The sequence below is a fragment of the Crocodylus siamensis genome, chromosome 5, assembly GCF_052110815.1.
Source record: "Crocodylus siamensis isolate JL-2025a chromosome 5, ASM5211081v1, whole genome shotgun sequence".
In the NCBI taxonomy this organism is placed as follows: Eukaryota; Metazoa; Chordata; order Crocodylia; family Crocodylidae; genus Crocodylus; species Crocodylus siamensis.
In genome coordinates this window covers 90581086-90599641 of record NC_143399.1, presented here as the reverse complement: position 1 = coordinate 90599641, position 18556 = coordinate 90581086, and the positions used below count along the sequence as shown (strand labels likewise).

Sequence of the window (18556 nt, the reverse complement as noted above, 5' to 3'; positions counted from 1 at the left end):
CAGTAGCTATCACCTCTCCATCATACTCCAGCACAAATATTTCCTTTTTAGACACTAGGATTAATATCCAGAATGATAAAATGCAAACTATCATGTACAAGGATCCCATGGACCAACATGCATATCTACAGAGAACTAACAATCACCCTAAACACACCTAGAAAACTAATATACAGCCAAAATCCTCTGATACTACTGAATTTGCACTGAGGAGAATACATGTGATTATCACCTTGCAAATCTCAAAAGGCCTTTCACCCAACAAGGACATTCCTGCAGAGAGATAGATCATAGCTTTGAAAGAACCACCTGGATATCATGTGGAGAATTGCTGCAGTACAAAAAGAAAATCCCCACAAATCACACCATTGGTTATAACATACTATCCTTCCCTGGAACCCATATGGAAAATCCTCAAACAATTGCAACCCATACTAGAAGACCCAATTCTCAAAGAGATCTTTCCAGAACCACCCATCCTAGCCTTTAAACAGCACCAAACCTCACCAACCTCATCACCAGAAGTAAACTACTGGTGGGCCTAAGTACACCAAATGGACCTGGACCATTCCAGGACAAAAATTGTAAAACCTACCAACCATTTCCACCACTCCCACAATAACTACACTCCATAACAGAACCACCACCATTCCTGAATCTTACACCTGTACCTCCAGAAATGTAATATATCCCATCCAGTGCACTAAATTCCCTGATTCATAGTTTGTTAGGGGCTGGAAGGGACCTCATAAGATCATCGGGTACAGCTCGCTGCACTAGGCAGGAAAGACAACTTCAACAGTGGGGTGACCATCCAGTCTCCTCTTGAAGATTTCCAGGGTAGGTGATCGCACCATCTCTGGAGGGAGTTTATTCCATAGTCTAGACACCTTAGCAGCTATGAAGAAGTTTTTCCTGGTGTTGAGCCTAAAATGGTCTTCCGGGAGTTTGTGGCCATTACTCCTGGTTTCCCCCGAGGATGCCCTGGTGAACAGTTGTTTGCCAAGCCCTTGATGTATTCTCCTGATATAGCAGTAAGTGGCTGCCAAGTCCCCTCTCAGCCTTCTTTTTTTTAGGCTGAAGAGACCCAAGTCCCTCAGCCTTTCCTTGTATGGCTTGCCTTGCAAGTCTCTGATCATACAGGTAGCTCTTCTCTGGACTTTCTCAAGCTTTTCCACATCCTTGTTGAAGTGGAGCACCCAGAACTGCATGTAGTACTCCAGCTGCAGTCTCACCAATGCTGAGTGAAGTGGAAGAATCACTTCCTTGATTTTGCTTGAGATGCATCGGTTGATACATGCCAGACTATTGTTTTCTGTGCTGGCTACAGTATTGCACTGCTGGCTCAAGTTCATACTATGGTCTGTTATCACCTTTAGGTCCCTTTCAGCCATGGTGCTAGTTAGTTTGGTGCCACCAAGCCTGTAAGTATGTTGGGGATTGTTCATCCTCAGATGGAGCACTTACACTTCTCAGTGTTGAACTTCATCTGGTTCTGATCCACCCAACTTGCCGGCCTGTCTAGGTCCACCTGTATCTGCAGCCTATCTTTAAGCGTGATCACACTCCTCTAGAACTTCATGTTGTCTGTGAACTTGGCCAGTGAGCTCTTCACCGTCACATCCAAATCATTGATAAAAATGCTGAAAAGTACTGGAGCAAGCACGGACCCCTGAGGGACACCACTGGCCATATTTTCCTTTTTTCTTTTGCTTGTAAGCAGTTAATTCCAGGTATTTAAGTAAATTCTTGTGTTTGTATTTTTCCAAAGCCATTCCAGGTGGTATTGGGGAAAAAGATATTTTGATACCAGTTAAAGCTTTCAAGTGGCATTCAAAACAGTGTTGCCAGCATCTGGGGTGGATTTCCTAGCTGCTAAAGTCCTATTCCTTATTACAACAGCAGCTAACATTCTCCAATCAGGGCCAAAGCCAGGGCCTCAACACCTAACAGTTGTATGTACCCAGACTCCAGGGCCAGGACTCAACACGGGCATAGAACAGGCAAATGGGATGGGGCTCTAATAAAACGGACAGCTAAACAGTGAAGCAGAGTCCTTAGCTCCCTGCACTTTTAAGCAATAATCACATCCTCAGGACCGGGGCCCTTGTTTCAGGGACAGTGATCAGAAGCCCACATAGCCTTCTGCAGTGACATTAAAGCAAATATCCTCTTGCTGCATACATAACATGTTCTGAAGTACTTGGTTACATTCCCCATGTGAGCAGTGAACTTTAGGACCTTGTTTCCCCACTGTTTTGCCTTTTCTAGACATTTTCATTTCCATGTGGAGGGAACCTGATACGGGAGAATGTTATACCCAACTTTGTACACCTATACAAAGTTAGTTATTAGTACCCAGGAATACAGCACAAGGTATCATTAATTGTTACTTTGGTAGTTAATTGTCCCAGAGCTAACACCCTACCAGCAAGGGGAGCTGCTGCTACTAACCTTATTACAGTTTCTGTTGTCTGCACAAGATGAACAATGCTTTTTCAATTGATGGTTAAAGCATTTGTATCAGCCCTATTTTATCTGAAACACTGGCTTCATGACAACTGGAAAATTGTTTAACTGGGTTTTTTTTACACCAACCAGAACAAAGACTGAGCCTAATTTATTTGATGATAAATTGACATATCTATTGTGTGTCGCACTATAAATTTCCCTGAGGATTGCATAGTGCAATATGTAGTACTTAAAAGCCAAATCGTGGATGGAGCATGAAACTCCAGCCTTATATATGTTTTTTTATTCCCAGTACTTACTAACTTATTTAAAATAAGCATTTAAATAAACTCATGCTGGGACTTAAGCCTGGAGGTTCCTGGCTACAGGGTCCTCCTCCCTATTATAGCAGCAAGCAATTCTTTGGGTAAATCTAATACCTTTTATTAGACCAACTCAAATAATTGGAAAAATTCATCTTAGCAAGCTTTCAGGTGTAAATACCCTTCATCAGGCTGAGGAAGCATCTGCAGTTGGTGTGTACTCTTTCTAGGAAGGATATTCATACCCCAAAGGTTGCTAAGAAGAATTTTTCATACTATTGGAGTTGGTCTAATGAAAGATATCAGATTTACCCAAAGGACCTTGACGGCCTATGTCCTTAAACCGTATGGCTACAACCTATACCATTATAGCAGCAAGACATTGGCCACCATTGTCCCCTGCTGTACCTTTGGCAGGTTAGGGTGTTACGTGTTGTGGTTGCATCAGGGTTGACTGTGTAGTTTTACTAATAGGAAAGACATTGGGTTTGGGTAGGGATGATTCTGCCTCTTAAAGAGGGTTGGACTAGATGGCCTCTGGAGGTAGCTTCCAACCCTACTTTTCTATGATTCTGTGATTTATTTTATATGAAACTGCAATGTATTTATCATATGAGAGAAACCTGAACATGAATCCTAGATCCAAAGAGTAAATGTGGATTTAAACACTGGATGTCTATACACATCCCCTGGAGTGGAGGGGGGGAGGGGCACTTTAATTCCAGTGACTCTGAGAACCACTCTAATTAAAGCACCCACAGTGTCATGTATATTCAGTATCTTCTGCTTCAAAATGGCAGCAGGGGAGCTTTAACTAAAGCTCATTCAATAAGCTTTAGCTAAAGTCCCCCCACCTCCATTTTCAAATATTGGGACATTGAAAACATCGACATGGAGGCTGCTACAGCATGCTCCAGCAGGCTAGCAGCAAACTCAATTGATTGAGCTGGCTTTGATGCGTGCCGATTAGCACATGTCAGTGCAAAGGTGCATCATGTGTATAAGTGGCCACAGGTGCATTTTTGCCATTGATGCAGTAAAACTTCAGAACTCCAACTTCTGTACAGAGAAGGGGAATCTGTATATGTGCTTTACTAGAGTTGACTTATTAGCTCCACAGTAAAGCATCACTGTCTACATGTTCAACATTACCAGGCTGCCATAAACTAATTATAACTATGCTGTTGGATAGTAGTGCCCAACACAAGTACTATCCTACAGTGGAGTTATTTACTGACTTTCAATGTATGTGTAGACAGTGACTGGGGCTGACTAAAGCATGAGGGTGCTACAGTGTGGGGGCTGCCTGTCATCTATCCTTGCACTGTAGCACCCTTGTGCCCTAGCTACCCCCTCCGCAGCATGTTGAGCTAGGGAGGAGTCAGCTCTAGGGTGGCAGGCTTGACCCTCTAAGTCTCCTGCCAGCTGGGGCTGTATTGGCCTGGCTCAATGTGCTGCAATCCCAGGTACATAAGTAAATGTGTGCCCATAAGTAATAAACTCTAGCACAACATGCACCAAGGCTTATTCAGGTACATTAATTGCATGTGTAGATGCACCCAGGGAGAATAAGATATGGGGGTTCCTCACAATATTTGATTTTTTTTTTAATTCTTTTTTTTAGCACGTCTTGCCATGCTCATCCTTTCTTCATTTAATTATGGTCAGATGATTTTCCCTCTTCAAGCTGTGTCTTAGACCTGAAGAAGATTGTGTTGCACTCATAAACTTGTCTAAATCTATCCCAGCCATGCAGTTAGTTCAGTAAAGAATATGCCCCCAAATTTTTGTTTTTCCCACTTTCCCTCTTCATACTGCTCATGTTCTTCTAGGAGTGTTGTGGTGAGCCTAGGCCCTGGCAGCACAATGTTAGATCATGGGATTAAAAGCAAGGCCTATTGTGTTTTTAAGTAAAATATCTCAAAGTAGAGAGTGTGGCATAGTATTTATGGGAATTCTGTCAGAAGGTAATTTTTCTTGAGAAATTTTCCAAGAAGATAATTTAGGTTTTTTAACTCACTCTACTAGTTAGTCAATATTTTGCCCCTACTTACAAGGACACGGCATAATCATCCTGTGAAGATGGATTCAAAGAGTATGGTTTATTCTTTTACATGTTTCACATTGTTAAAGTAGCTGCGATTCAAAGCACTTTCATGAAAATTGGCCGCTCCTTAAAACCTCTTGTGAGGCACATAAATTCTTTGTTCATTTTAAGGTGGATAAACAGGTACATGGGTAAATTAAATTATTTCCCCAAGCCCTAGAGGGTCAGAAACAGAACTCTGGACCTCTAATCTCATTCATCCTATGATACTCTGACAGCCTTCTTTTCTAATATGGACAAAAGTAATTCAAACAAGAAAACCTATTTTTCAAGAAAAAATATTGATATGGCAGTTATATATCCAGTCTGAGAACATTTGGCTCTGTTCATAATGCTAGAACCTACAACCTTTGACCAGGTTATATATTCAGAAGTCCATAGGACCCTTCATGAAATGAATAGGTTGCTTTCCTTCTCATTTCCCAGTACTTGCTAATAGTGGCATGAATTAGAATTTACTAGTAATTTGCTCCTAAATGTAAAGGAAGAATCTGGATGAATTGGGAAGTACAATTTAATTGTGAAAATAATTGCACTCCCTGCCTATAATTGCACTCATAAGTTAACAAGACAATTTCTAACAATTGGGTCCAATTTTTAATTTTATCAGCTAAATTATTCATGTGAAGATTTCCATAATCTTTTAGCATGAAAATTAACTTTATAACCTAGAAGTTGCCTGGCCTTGTTCTGTTCTTCTTTATGAAGAACTTTACCAACTATGAAAATATTCTGTTTCCCTGAATTACATGATTCCTTTACACCTCCTGACATACATACCAAAGATTTCTGAGAAATTACTTCAGAGATTTACAAAGCAAAAATAACCACATAAATTCCAGGGAGAAGCAAGTATATTAGGCTGAATGTGCAGATGGAGAAGCAGTATTGGTTGAATATCAAGTGGGTGCAGACTTTGTTTTTCTTTTTTCCAAGTTATTTTATATCTTGGTAATCCAGTTAAGGGGCATAGTGGTGTAGACCTTTGCTCACTATGCAGCTGCAGTCAAACAGAATGATATGATACAGATGGACTGTGTACAAGAAAGCATAGTGCCATTATATAAATCAAAGGCATACCTTCCTCTAGAGAACTGTGTAGCCTTCATCTCTTCTCTAGAATTGATGTTGTAGAATTGGAATAGATTTCAAAGAAAACAGCAGGAATATTAGGTCCATGAAACTTTTTTGTGGAGAAAGGTTGAAAAGATTGGGTCTGTTTATACAGAAGGTAGATTGGGAGTTTCTGTTGTCCACATTTTCTGTAGGAACTAGGTGGGCAATCAAAACTGAAAGGTGTAATAAAATACTTTTCACACAGCGTGCAGTAGAACTTTGGAGCTCACTGCATAGGACATCGCTTAGGCCAAAAACTTAGCACAATGGACAGAGGGGTTTCACACTTTAATGGAATATACAATGCTGAGTTTAGTAAAAATATAAAAAGGGATTAAAATACAATTATCAGAATTTATGTTAACATTCGAGTGTATGGATTATGAGAAATCTTCCCTCAGGAGTGAGTTTTTTTCCCCCAACTGTCTACTGTGGGATTCCTTGCATTTTCCTCTGAAGCATCTGATACTGGCTGCCACTGGGGAAACTGTCAGGATATCTAACAGCAGGGACTGCTGCTGTGGTCCAGTGTGACGCAATCTACATCTTTTTCCTCTTTCTGCTAGGCTACCATACTTCATTTGAACCTGTTTTTCTCCTCTTTCTTTTCTGTGGAGCTGGTGAACTCAAGCTTTTATTTTCATTGTCAGCTCCTTCCTCTATGAAATCATAATGCTTCTCTTATCGATCCAAAAGTCCAGTGGTTTTAAACCATTCTTTGCTTGTTTTTAGCATTTGTGCATTATATGCTATACATCAAGAAGTGTGAGTGATTCAAATAGCATACTATGCTTTTTTCTCCATTTACTTATTTGTGCTTTTGATTCAGCAACATGCTGTTTTGTTTGAACTGATTCAGGCTGTGTATACACGTTCAAATAATCTTGGAGAATTCTCCTGAGTTTGTTTTCCAAGTAGAGTAATTTACCTAGAGGTCCCTCCCAGAGATTCAGATGCTGAGCCCCTGAAAAGCAGAGAGCTTACAGTGCTGGTGCTGCAGTCAGGGGGCCCTGTGCACACATTTCAATATACTCTGCAGGTTCCCTCAGTTAGCCTGTAGATAGATGGTAGCAGTGCACTGTGCAGCCCTGATTGATTTACTTAGACTGCTCAGGTTTAGCCTGTGTCCCCCTGCAGCACAATGTGAGATTTGTAATGTGAGATTTGCAATGGGAATGTATTCTGCTCCCTGCTTAATGGGAGCAGCAGAGTCCAGTTCAAGTGTTTTTCAGAGAGGGCGTGGGGCGATGTTGGAGAACTGTGCTGTAGCAACTCTCTGAAAGAAACATGTACAGACATGCACTTTTTTAGGAGAAACTCTCCCAAGAGTGATTTAACTCTTCATGTTCTGGGGGTTTTTTTCTCCTGGAATGGATATTTTTGCACTGGTAGAAAAATACCGAACACCTGTACACTCTTGGTTTTTCCTCCCAGGAGAAACTGAATGTCTGTATATGGCCCAAGACTTTACCAAAATTGAAATGCATCAAAATCATTCATTTTGAGATTCATCTTGAGATGCTTTATGGGGGAGTGTCTTATTTTCAGATACTTACCTTCATCAGACTTTATATGGAATATGATGATAATATTGCAGTGGAAAGAGGAAACTCATAGGACAAATTCCATGTGATGGCCCAGTCAGTTTGACTTTCACTGGGAGTACATGGTCCCTGAGCACAGAATTTGGTTTGTATTCTTCAACATGCAAACTTTTAGGTAAATTTTGTCTTTTGATTTTGCTTTTCTCTTCACCCGCTTAACTTCTGTATTTTAATCTGCATCATAACTAACTGTCTTCCTCTGCGATTTGTATTTCTTCTTCTTCCCTGCAGCTGTAATTATTTTAGCTAATGTGGTTTTCTATGTAAAATATGGCCTTACCCTCATATGAGGAAGTGCCTTTTAAAATTAAAGAATAAACTGCTAGTGCATCAGAAGAAACTGTGAAAGGCAAGGAACAATTAATTGGAGGCTAATTGAAAGCGCCCATTCAAACAATGGTGAAAAGCTATTGCAGAAATAACGTTTATGGAAAGCTCAATACATAGGGTTCAAGATAAAAGGGGTATATCTTAAGGGGCCATTAGATATGGCAAGTCTTCTGAGGCTGTATTGACTCTTAGTGCAAGCAGGGCCTTTCAATCCTTTTACATTGCAAACAACAGCTGTTATAAAGCTACCCCAGAGACTAATACAATTTAACTAAAAGGAATAGTTGAATGTATATTCAGCTTGGCTAAGCAACAACTAAAGAGGGGCATAGCAATAATCTTACACACATCTAAATGGTGTTAATGTCAAGAATGGAGACAAAGTAATTAGGGTGATTCACAGGAGTATAACTAAAAGCAATGAGACGAAACTAAGAAAAGGAATCTCTAGGAAATCTCTGACCTATGAGATGTAATAGGCTGTGGAAACTCTCTCTTGGGGAAATGAAGGAAGATGCATGAGCTGGGATTTTAAAACTTGGATTGGATAAAGCATTAGCAAATGCATTAGAGGACTCAATCCTGTATTGGCAGGAATATGAATTGATTGATTTTATGGGACTTAGCACTGTGATCCTGGCATGTCTTTTCTTGACACCTGTTCTGTCTCCTATTCATTGAAAAAATGCCACTGATTTTAGTGGAAGTTAGATCAGGCCCCATAAACCCATAGAAGCTAATGAGCATGTACTAGAGGGAGGTTGGTTGCCTTCTAAGTTAATACCCAGGGCTGGTGCCCTGCTTCATCACCTCTAGTTATAAAAGCGGTTGTCTTTTTTCATGACTTGAGCAAGGGTCTAACAGAATTGTGTTCAGTTCTCTGTTGGGCATAGGTGGAGCCTACTGTGCACTAGACCCAAAGATCTAGGTGGTCCTTTCTACTTCTGTGATGCTGGAATGATGCCACTTCCAGTGTTCCCTTTGAGCCATAAGCGTCAGCTTGTGTTTTTCTGAGATGGCTTGTTTTTTTCCTTGGGGCAGTGTGATTCCACACTGTACTGCTCAAGCCAGCAGCTACATATCATGGTTTAAGACGTAATATTTTACAGTTTTTTAAAAAAGTATTGTATACCAAAGCTGGTACACAGGTGCTAGTGAGGTGATGATCTTTACTGTTTCAGTTTCGTCTGACTTTACCATGGTCTTTTATTCAGTTAAAGCTCACATTAACCATTTACTTCGGTAGCAATTTTGGCCTAAGTAAAGATGGCATGATTTGTATTATTATGTTATTATGAACATTTACTTATTATTATAAATTGATATTCTGAACATTATTTTATTCTTCATGTTGTTAGGGACTAACTGTTCCCTCTGGAAGGTGAATTGTTCTTCTGGGGCAGGATTTCTTTTCCCCCTTTTCTGTAAAAGGGTTCATTTTGTTCTCTGAGAATATAGTAAGGTACAAAGATCCTGTTGTTTCCCAGAAAAAGGGTTCTTATTTGTGAAGAGATGTGTTTGTCTCATGGCAGATAGCTCTCTCATGGATGCTCAGACTGTGCATGGAGCCAGCCTTGCTCTCACACAGATTGCTGCCCTTCTGTTGAAGAGGTTTCACCACACCAGACGAAACTGGAGAGGAACTCTGTCAAATGTTTTACTGCCTGTCCTCTTTGTTACCATGGCAATGGCCTTGTTTACTGTGAAGCCATTGGCAATTGATTATCCTTCGCTCAAGTTGACCCCCGGACTTTATGACAATGCAGAATCCTTCTTTAGGTAAAGAGCTCATTTATCATCAAAAAGTGTGGACAGTATTATTGTTCTTTAAAGAGCTGTCATTTTTTAAATAAACTTTTTAAAAGCAGCATAATCAAAACTACTATGACACAGCAACCAGATTTTATTAAGGAAAAAAAAATCTTCAGGACTTCCCACCCCACCAGACATGAACATTTATTGTAAGCATTCATTTTATGGCTCTGGAGAATTTGAAGAGCATAATGTATCTAAGTACATGATGATAACATGTGTTTCTGTTACTTAGATAGATTTTGGAGCAGTATGGAGGCATAATCACAAAAATTCCAAAGTTTGCAAATCTAGCATAGCACTCAGAAAACCTGTAGTCCTTGCTGCTTTTAACCTCAGTGTGCACAGGTAGTTTTTTTTGGAGTTTACAATGTCTGTAGATGGGCTTTATTTACAGGTTCTGTGGTCCCAGTCTACCAAATACAAATGCTGTGTTATGCATAATCTGTTAGTATTCTGGGCAGAGATATTCCTTTGCCTGATATAGATCAAAAGAGTAGATGCAGATTCTATCATCATAAAGAGAGAGCCCACGCCTTTGAATTTATAAATGAAATACTAGGAGTATATCTTCCTCTTGTGTGGCAGCTTGTGGGGATTGATGCCAGTATCTAGAAGAAATAATTGGCTTTGAGGCACAGATAATGTTCACATAGTGATCTTAGAAATTCGTACATATTTAAATATTTTAATATTTAATTGTTAAAACTGGTGTCCTTCTATTTTTACTTGATAAAATGGGTTGTTATCTATTTTCTGTCCTGGTAAAGCCTTTTTGCTGTGAATATAGTATTAGGGCATATTGCTCATTTATGATTCCTTGATTTCAAAGGTAAGCTTGGTAAGGGTCTGAGTGCAAACATAGGTTTTCTTTGTACTGATGACCTTACTGATTACTCCCTTGTCTCTGAGCAGCACTGACAGTGATGACCTACAAAATCTCTCTCATGTCCTATTGAGATATTTTGCAGACTGGCAACATCCATGTGTGTACTCAAGACAAGATATGTAAGTGAAACAATACATCTTTATTAATGCGCTACTTGACTGATTTAATGATTACAGCTATTGTTATAGTGCATGCATTTTTTTGGAACGGCTATTTAAATGTCATGCTTTGTAAGGTTTTTAATATAATAATAAGTCATTAAACAAACCGCTGTTCACTGTTATTTGCTTGAAGAGGAACAATCTTCCCTTCCTTTACAAAATAGAAGTTTAAAAGAATATCTATGCCTCCAAAAGTAAATAAGAGGTAATATGAGATTTTGTAAATAATTTCTATTTCTGTGTTTTATTTTCTTATGCTTTGCTTGGCCATTATAGCATGAGTTTTAAAAAATGCTCTATTGATTGGGCTTGCTTACAGCTGAAAAATATCATAGAGCTTCCTTTTAGAGGAAATCTCAAGCCATGTAAGCGATAGACTTTCTATTAATTCTGGAGGAATTTTGATTAGTCCTTTAGTCAGTTTGAATGAAATCAGTGGTGGCACAGTCAGCAATTGCAAGGCTTATTCTGTTGAATCAGTATTCATTATATAGAAGCCTGGATTTTCAAATTTAGATTATTTGTGGTTGTGGTCACATGTTTATTTGCCTTGTGAATGCAAACACCAGGTCAGCAACTAATTGGCTGATTTGCATGCATAGGTATTTTTAGTGATAAATTGGAAGCCATTTTGACAGTCGCCCACAATTTACTAAAGAGAAGATACTGTTATAGACTAGAATGTGAAGGTTGTCAATATAGAGTCATAGTTTGCTATACTGTAGACATGTTCTGTTAAATAAAATATTTGTTTTTTTTCTTTTAATGATTTTTTTTCTCTTGTTACGTTTGCTCCCTTAGAAAAAATGATTTGTGTTGGCAGACTGAGCCTAGTTCACCACAAAAAATTTTGGATTCTTGTGGGTGTGTGTCAGATCAACAGGTATATTTCTTCCATTCCTATAAAATAAGCAAAAAAAAAAAAAGGAACTCAGTGGATTGGCCTCATTATGAGATTTCATTCTGTCTCTTGTACTGCTTTGACTCCATGTTCTGGAGTTTGCAGGGAAATGAGTTGTAAAACAATTTTTAGACTGTACTTAGCCAAACTGCTTGCAGTCTGCTATGCTGAGCTTGTGAAACAACTACATCTTCCAGGAATGGCTCATTGTAAAAGGTATGCTGCAGCCCCCTCTATGTGCAGGTAAAGGCACGATGGGATCTAATGTGTGATTCACACATTATGCCTCCTACTATGCTTGTGAAACACCTGGGGCCTGAGGATCACCATTGGGGCAGTCTCTCCACCCCAGGGGTGCATGAAACTGCCCAGGGCCAGAGAATTTCTACAGGGTAATCACTGTGCCCCAGGGATGTGGGAAATCTGCACAGCTAAAAGATTGATGCAAGGACCATCCCCCTTCCCTGGGGCTATATGAATTCCCTGGGGCTGGGAGGTTCAGGCGATCCCTCTGCCCTGGGGATGTGGAAAACCTCTGTGGCTGGAGGATTACCTCAGCAGCAATCCTCTTGCCTGGGGAAGGGAAGCTGTAGGGGCCCAACATCTACAGCTACAGGACTGGTGGTCCCAGCGGCTGCTGGATGCAGCTCGGACCCAGAGTCCACAGCTGCTGGGGCTGAGGGTCCCCAGCAGTTGCAGGGCTTGCAGCCCTGGCTGGGACCCTTGTCAGATTCCGGGGCTCCCAGCTTCAAGGAAAACCCGATACACATATAAATTAAAGGTTGATAGCAACCAGCTATAAAGTTAGTACTCCTTTCAGAAATCTAACTTTATATCTGGTTGAAACTTTTTATTGTGTAACAGCTACTTTGCACATGTAGCTGGTCTCAGGTAATTGCACAATTAACCAGTTAATTGTTCAATACCTGTAATGTGTAGAGGAGGCCTATATGAACCAAATATCTTTGAAATTTTGATAGAATGTATTTTCCCAAAAAGAGATTTCAGGCCTTTCAAATATAATTCTGTTTAAAATGTTACTGTATGAACCCTGACAAACCAAGACTTAGTAGTTTTGATTGGTTAGAGTTCAAACCTGCCTTAGCAGCATTCAGTATTCACTGCTTATACTTTCTCTATTACTTACTTAGATGTAGCACTGAATATTCATTCATTTTACAGGTTGGACACTGATTACAGTTCTGGCCACTGTAGTGATAGGTAAGGAGGAGGCTAGGGACCCAAGTCCCTCGGCTGCAGGCTAGCAAGGCCTGAGGAGATCCAGGACTGGTGTTACACTGCTCTTACTGGGCAGCCAGAGGCCAGAGAGACTGCAAGGCAGTGAGCCAGGGAGAGGGGTTAGGGAGATTATGGAGTAATGGCCTGTAGTGGTAAACATGATGGCTGATGAGAGCAAAGATCCAGATAGCAAGGTTATGTAGTGGAGACCATATCTGGGAAGCACAACAGAAAATGGACAGATCAGCACTTAATGGAGGTGGTCAAGGGAGCTTTCCTGAAGCTGTAGCGCTCTTAGCTGGAGGGGATGCTTCTGCACAGCTAGGCAGTGCTCCAGGTTGGGTATTGTAACAGGTCTCCCTCCCCAGCACCATCTTTTGCGTTATCCGCACCTTATGTGGGGCAACCTTGGAGTCCCCTTAAGGTTTCTTGTGTCCCACTGTCTACTCACCTGCCACATCTTGATGGAAATATAAGCAGGAGACCGCCTATTGTTTTTGTATGTTGGGGTCTTCTGCCACCCTTGGCCTTGACCCCAGTCTCTCTCTAGTGAGGCCTCCCTGTCTGAACCCACCAGATAGGGTTTGACTCCAAGGCTCTAGCTCTTTAATCCTGGGGCTCGTGGCTCTCCTTTTTGCTGCAGTCTAGAGCCCGGTCTCCCTGGCCCAGAGGCCCGTCCACTGTCCCCACAGCCATATGGTTGCAAGTTTGAAGCTGGGGAGTGGCCCCGAAACTCCACTGGCTCAGCTTTTAACCCCCACCTTACCAGCTTGCTGTGCCCAGAAAGTTCTGGTTTTAAAGGGGCCGACCTGTCTTCTGGTAACAGGGCCAGGGTTCCCTGTTACAGGTATGGATTTCCTAAACATCCTCCTATTCCTTAGCTCCAAGAGAAAATGGTTGGGCCATGCTGAGGCAGACGAGCCACAGAAGGGACTGCTGAAACAAACTGCTGAAATGGGGTGCAGAGCACCCTACCCAAGGACAGGGAGAAGGATGGGCTGAGAACTCTGGATAGAACATTGATTCTGAGAGAAGGGCAAGAAGGTGGAAGAAAGGAGAAGCCACTCACAGGTGGACAGTGGAGGCAGTCTGTATCTATGCAGAGGAAGAAGAATCTCGAAAACGGCAAATTTTAGCTTATCTAGGTTTTGGGTACATCCAACACTTCTCACTGCTCATTTCCACTGTACAAAATGTCTCATCACTTGATGTTGTAATCTGCTTACTTTTGGAAGTGACTGATTGTCTATGAATCATCTTTGTATGTTCCCGTCTTCAGTCCATTGGACAATGTTAAGAATATTTTGGATGATTTTGAATTCTGCCTCTCTTTCATAATCCATCCAGTGCATTTTTGTGTATTTATTTTCATGTTCAACAGATGAATGTTAGTGACTGTAAAAGTCTCAGTGTGCTTTTCATGGCTGCAGACCTTCCAAGCTCGCATTCATAAAGTTTTTGATGTTTCTAAAACAAAGGTGACTGAAAATATTGTACCATATATATAGGTGATGTAATTATTTTAAATGCCATATAAACATAAAACCATACATAATTTATCAAAAAGTTATAAAAGCTGCAAAATACAATTACAGCTAAAATGCAGTACATTAAAGTTTGAGGCTGAACATATAGTGGTTGAAGTTTTTGAAGGAACCTTAGTAATTTGTGTGCTATTTTTATTTTTAGAAGTGCCCAATTATTAATATCTCAGTTCCCTACTTGAAGAATATGCAAGGACATCTCCTGTACAACCTCTCAGGGTTCAATGTGGAAGAATATTTAATCAGACCTTCTAACAAAGCAAGGTATTTTTTAATATTCCCCTGGATTTCCCCTTTTTTTAATCAGTTTTCTAGAAAGTTGTGCTAGAACAATGGAATAGAGTTTTTGTCTTGTGTGCTACAGACATGAGTAGAGTATAACACAGCGGTGGGCAAAATGTGGCCCAGGGACTGGATGCAGCCTGCCAGGCCATTCTATCTGGCCCGCGGGGACCCTAAAAATTTTAGAAAATTAATATTTATCTGCCCTGGGCTGCCTGTCATTCGGCCCTCGATGGCTTGCCAAAACTCAGTAAGCGGCCCTGTGCCCAAAATAATTGCCCACTCCTGGTATAACAACTCAAGAGCAGTGAATGAAAACTTGGCCATATACAAACAGATATCAGGATTGTTACTGAAATAGTACAGGTGCAACATAAGACTTCCTGTTCCAAAATTATGAATCTCTGTAATTTAGGATCACAAAGCAGGTCTCCATTATCTATCGGAGTAGATTAAGCCAATCTGAGATCCTCATTGGTTTTATTCAGACACTGGGACCTAGACTGAATTAAGTTTTCAGTGGTTCTATAAGATATCAGTTAGCTAAACTGATGTCATTATGAAATCCAGGAGAATTTCTTATCCCTGACATCAGGGTCAGGCAGTTATTTGGGCCTATGGACCATATAGAGAGTTTTGTTGAAGTGTCACAGGCTAGGTCAGCAACCCCAACCACCGCACAATAACTCACCAAAACTCCATATGTGGAATGGGGCTATGGGAGGCTTGGGAGAGATGTGCTGGAGCAGGAGGAATGGGTGAGGCTGGGATCACAGGATGGAGTTACAGGCAGTGACAGCACAGAGCTGGGGCCTGGGCCAGAGCCACGATCTGCTGCGTGCACACTCCTGTGATGCGTGTGGGTCCCATGGGAAGGGGCATGCATAGAGCAGATCATGGCTCTGCTCTGGCCCAGGCCTCGCATTTTCACTGCTTCAGGATTCTGGGCTTGGCCCCGGCCCTAGATGCAGCTTCCCGGCCACAGAGCTGTGTGCTCTGGCTGGGGAAGGCAGAGCCCCAGTTTTGCAGGCAGGGACATGCGCTGAGTGAATTGTGACTTTGTTCTGACCCCACACACTGTTACTGCCCTGAGATCCTGGGGTTTCTCTGGCTCCACTTGCCCATCTTGCACCCAAACACCACTCCTCGCTGGCCCGTGGCCCCATCCCAGATGTCTGGCTGAGCACCCGGTCTGTATGGGTCCTGCCCCTGGCAGTGAGTGCGAGGTGGACAGGCCAGGGTGCCCAGGCAGCAGGGATGGGTTGATGGCAGTGCAGCTGGAAGGAGCCTGTGCTGCCACTGGTGCTGCTGGGAAATGGCATCTGACAGCCACAGGGCCCCAGCTCTGCTGTGTGCCCAGGCAACTACCTGCCACAGGTTGGGCAAAAATCGCTCATCATGCCTTTTCCCTTTTCTGTTTTTCTTCGTCACATTAATGAAGTTACCCCCACCTTATATTATCCCTAAAGTTTCTGTTTGGTTAAGAAAACAGTGTAAGCATGCAGTTGCATTGTAGCAATACATAAATGCACAGGGTCACAGAAATCACTAATTATTATCGATATACAATTTTATTTGTTTACCAATAGTTTATTAATTGTATTAACCTTAGAATAAGGCATTCTAACAAACTTTCCCATTATACCTTTCTTAACCTAAATGGCGGATTTTGGTGTTTACTTAGCTGAATATGCAGATTCCTGCAGACACTCTGCTGAATACGTTTGTAACACTTGGAAACTACACAGCAGTCGGTTAATGAGGATTTGGGGCTTTCTAGCTTAGCAAGACTTTTGCAGCAATGCCTAGCTCTTGAAAATGGCCAGTATTAGAAATGCTAGTGTATCTCAGTTCAGTGAGTTGTGTAGTTTATCTGCCATAGAGATTAATGGGGCAATTAAGGTTTTTTAGCACTACTGTTTCAGGCTGTTTGCAGAGTCAGGCAAATATTGGTACATTACTTATACTTAGGTCACATTTCAAATTTTCTTTGCAACCATGAGGGCTAGGCACCTTTTTCACAGGGGAAAAAAACTGAGGTCCTGATATAACTGCATGACACCAGGAACATGGGTATGAAGAATGAGTCCATGATGCCTGTTTTAATTCAGTCCTCCTCTGATCCCTTTGGACCTCCGCAGTGAATAGGTGACATAACTTCAGGCAAGGTACTTTGAGGAGTCTCTGGTCAGCAGAGACTCCCTATGCCTGGAGAAGGGTGACTGCACTTCAAAGCTTGCTGAGAACTTTTTCCAGCTGCTCAGTTGGTCTATAAAAGATATCACATCTGCTCAAAGTACTTTGTCTGCCTATGTCCTTAGACCAACACAGCTACAACCAAAAACCCAGTGACATAATTGGAAAAATTTGAGCAAGTGTAATTTTACTGAACAGAAGGAAGTGTGTGTTGTGTGTGTGTGTACCACCCCCCGCCACACCCCCCCCTCCCATCTGTGAAATGGAATTTGATTTTAACTTCAATTTACAAGTTCAAGGTACATTTTTAGGATGAATGATTCATTAAAATACATTTTGGCCTTGGAAATAATTGCGTGGTAAAATACGTTTTGTAAAAATCCAAACCATCTTAGCAGCATAATTATGCTTTCTGAAAATATAGGTTTTATCAGTGGAGTTTAAAGGAACTTCCTTTGTTTTAAAGTGCATAATAATCACTTGATTATAAGTTATAAATTAGGTTCCATTTCAAGTAGAAATATGCTGATTATGTGAGGATGAGCTACACTTTCAGCTTGACATGTAAAGAATAATCATAAAGATATGTCTTTCTGTGTTGCAAAAAGTAATTTTTCACAATGCTAACAAAGGCAAGCAGCTGACAGATAATTTACTATTGCATTGTTTTATATTACTAGATATGGAGGTTGGACATTTGGAGTGAAAATACACCCTGAACTTCAAGGTGTCAAACCAAATTGGACAAACTCTAAGCCTTTGGCTAAGGTAAGGTGCACTTCTATATTTACCATGGATTCCAAGATCCTTAGTGCTTAACAAATAAGAAACAATAATATAACTGAATATTTGTAGTTAGAAATAAGGAATGTATTCAAGGTCTTCTGTCCAAGTTTCTTGCATACAGCTATCTTCCTCTAATTTGCATATATCGGTCGTAAATAACTCAAATGACAAGGTTTCTATAACTGCCCTTTTGAAAGTATTTCAGAATATAACTGAGCTTACTTTTAAGACTTGTCCTGGTAATCAGCCTAAATCTTCCTTTGTATACTTTCTGCTTTTACTAAAAATCAATTTCAGAATTGACTTAAGTTCATTGAATTTTGTTCAAATGAATTATTATGGATGGTTATGCCATTCTCATGAGAAATAATGTTCTTTGCTATTTTTATTCTTATGCATCAATTTCATAGCTTTAAAAAGTAAAGTTTTGAATGTCTAGGGTAACTATCACAATTGCATAATGAATAACACTTTCCACTAATAAGGTGCTCCTGAATCCCTTTATCGTTCCCCTTTAAATGGAGAAATTGAGGGGTTCATGTACCTTGCTTAAGATTACACAATGGTTATGTCTAAACACTATGACAGCAGTGTTCAGTCATGCCTCCATGGAAATAGGCCCCAATGAACTGCTCCTGTTCGGAGTAGATGAGCCCTAAAATGAGGCAGTGAAGATGACCTGGAAGCTCTCCAAGCTAGTGCACTTGGACATACTGGAAACCCAGGAATTGAGTCCCTCAAGGCAGGCAGACTCACCACCTCATTTCTGGGATTGATGCAAGCAGAGTGGGAGTGGGTAGTTAATTTTATTTCCT

The 18556-nt window shown here is 40.9% G+C and overlaps 1 protein-coding gene across 1 annotated transcript in view; it reads left to right on the top strand.

Annotated features, from left to right (window-relative positions):
- ABCA13 (ATP binding cassette subfamily A member 13) overlaps positions 1–18556 on the top strand; it is a 377080-nt gene that overhangs the window by 229604 nt on the left and 128920 nt on the right. The window contains 5 exon segments of the mRNA XM_090049781.1: positions 9464–9710; positions 10659–10751; positions 11595–11676; positions 14623–14741; positions 17636–17723. Of these exon segments, the coding sequence (XP_089905907.1) occupies positions 9464–9710; positions 10659–10751; positions 11595–11676; positions 14623–14741; positions 17636–17723 (629 nt within the window).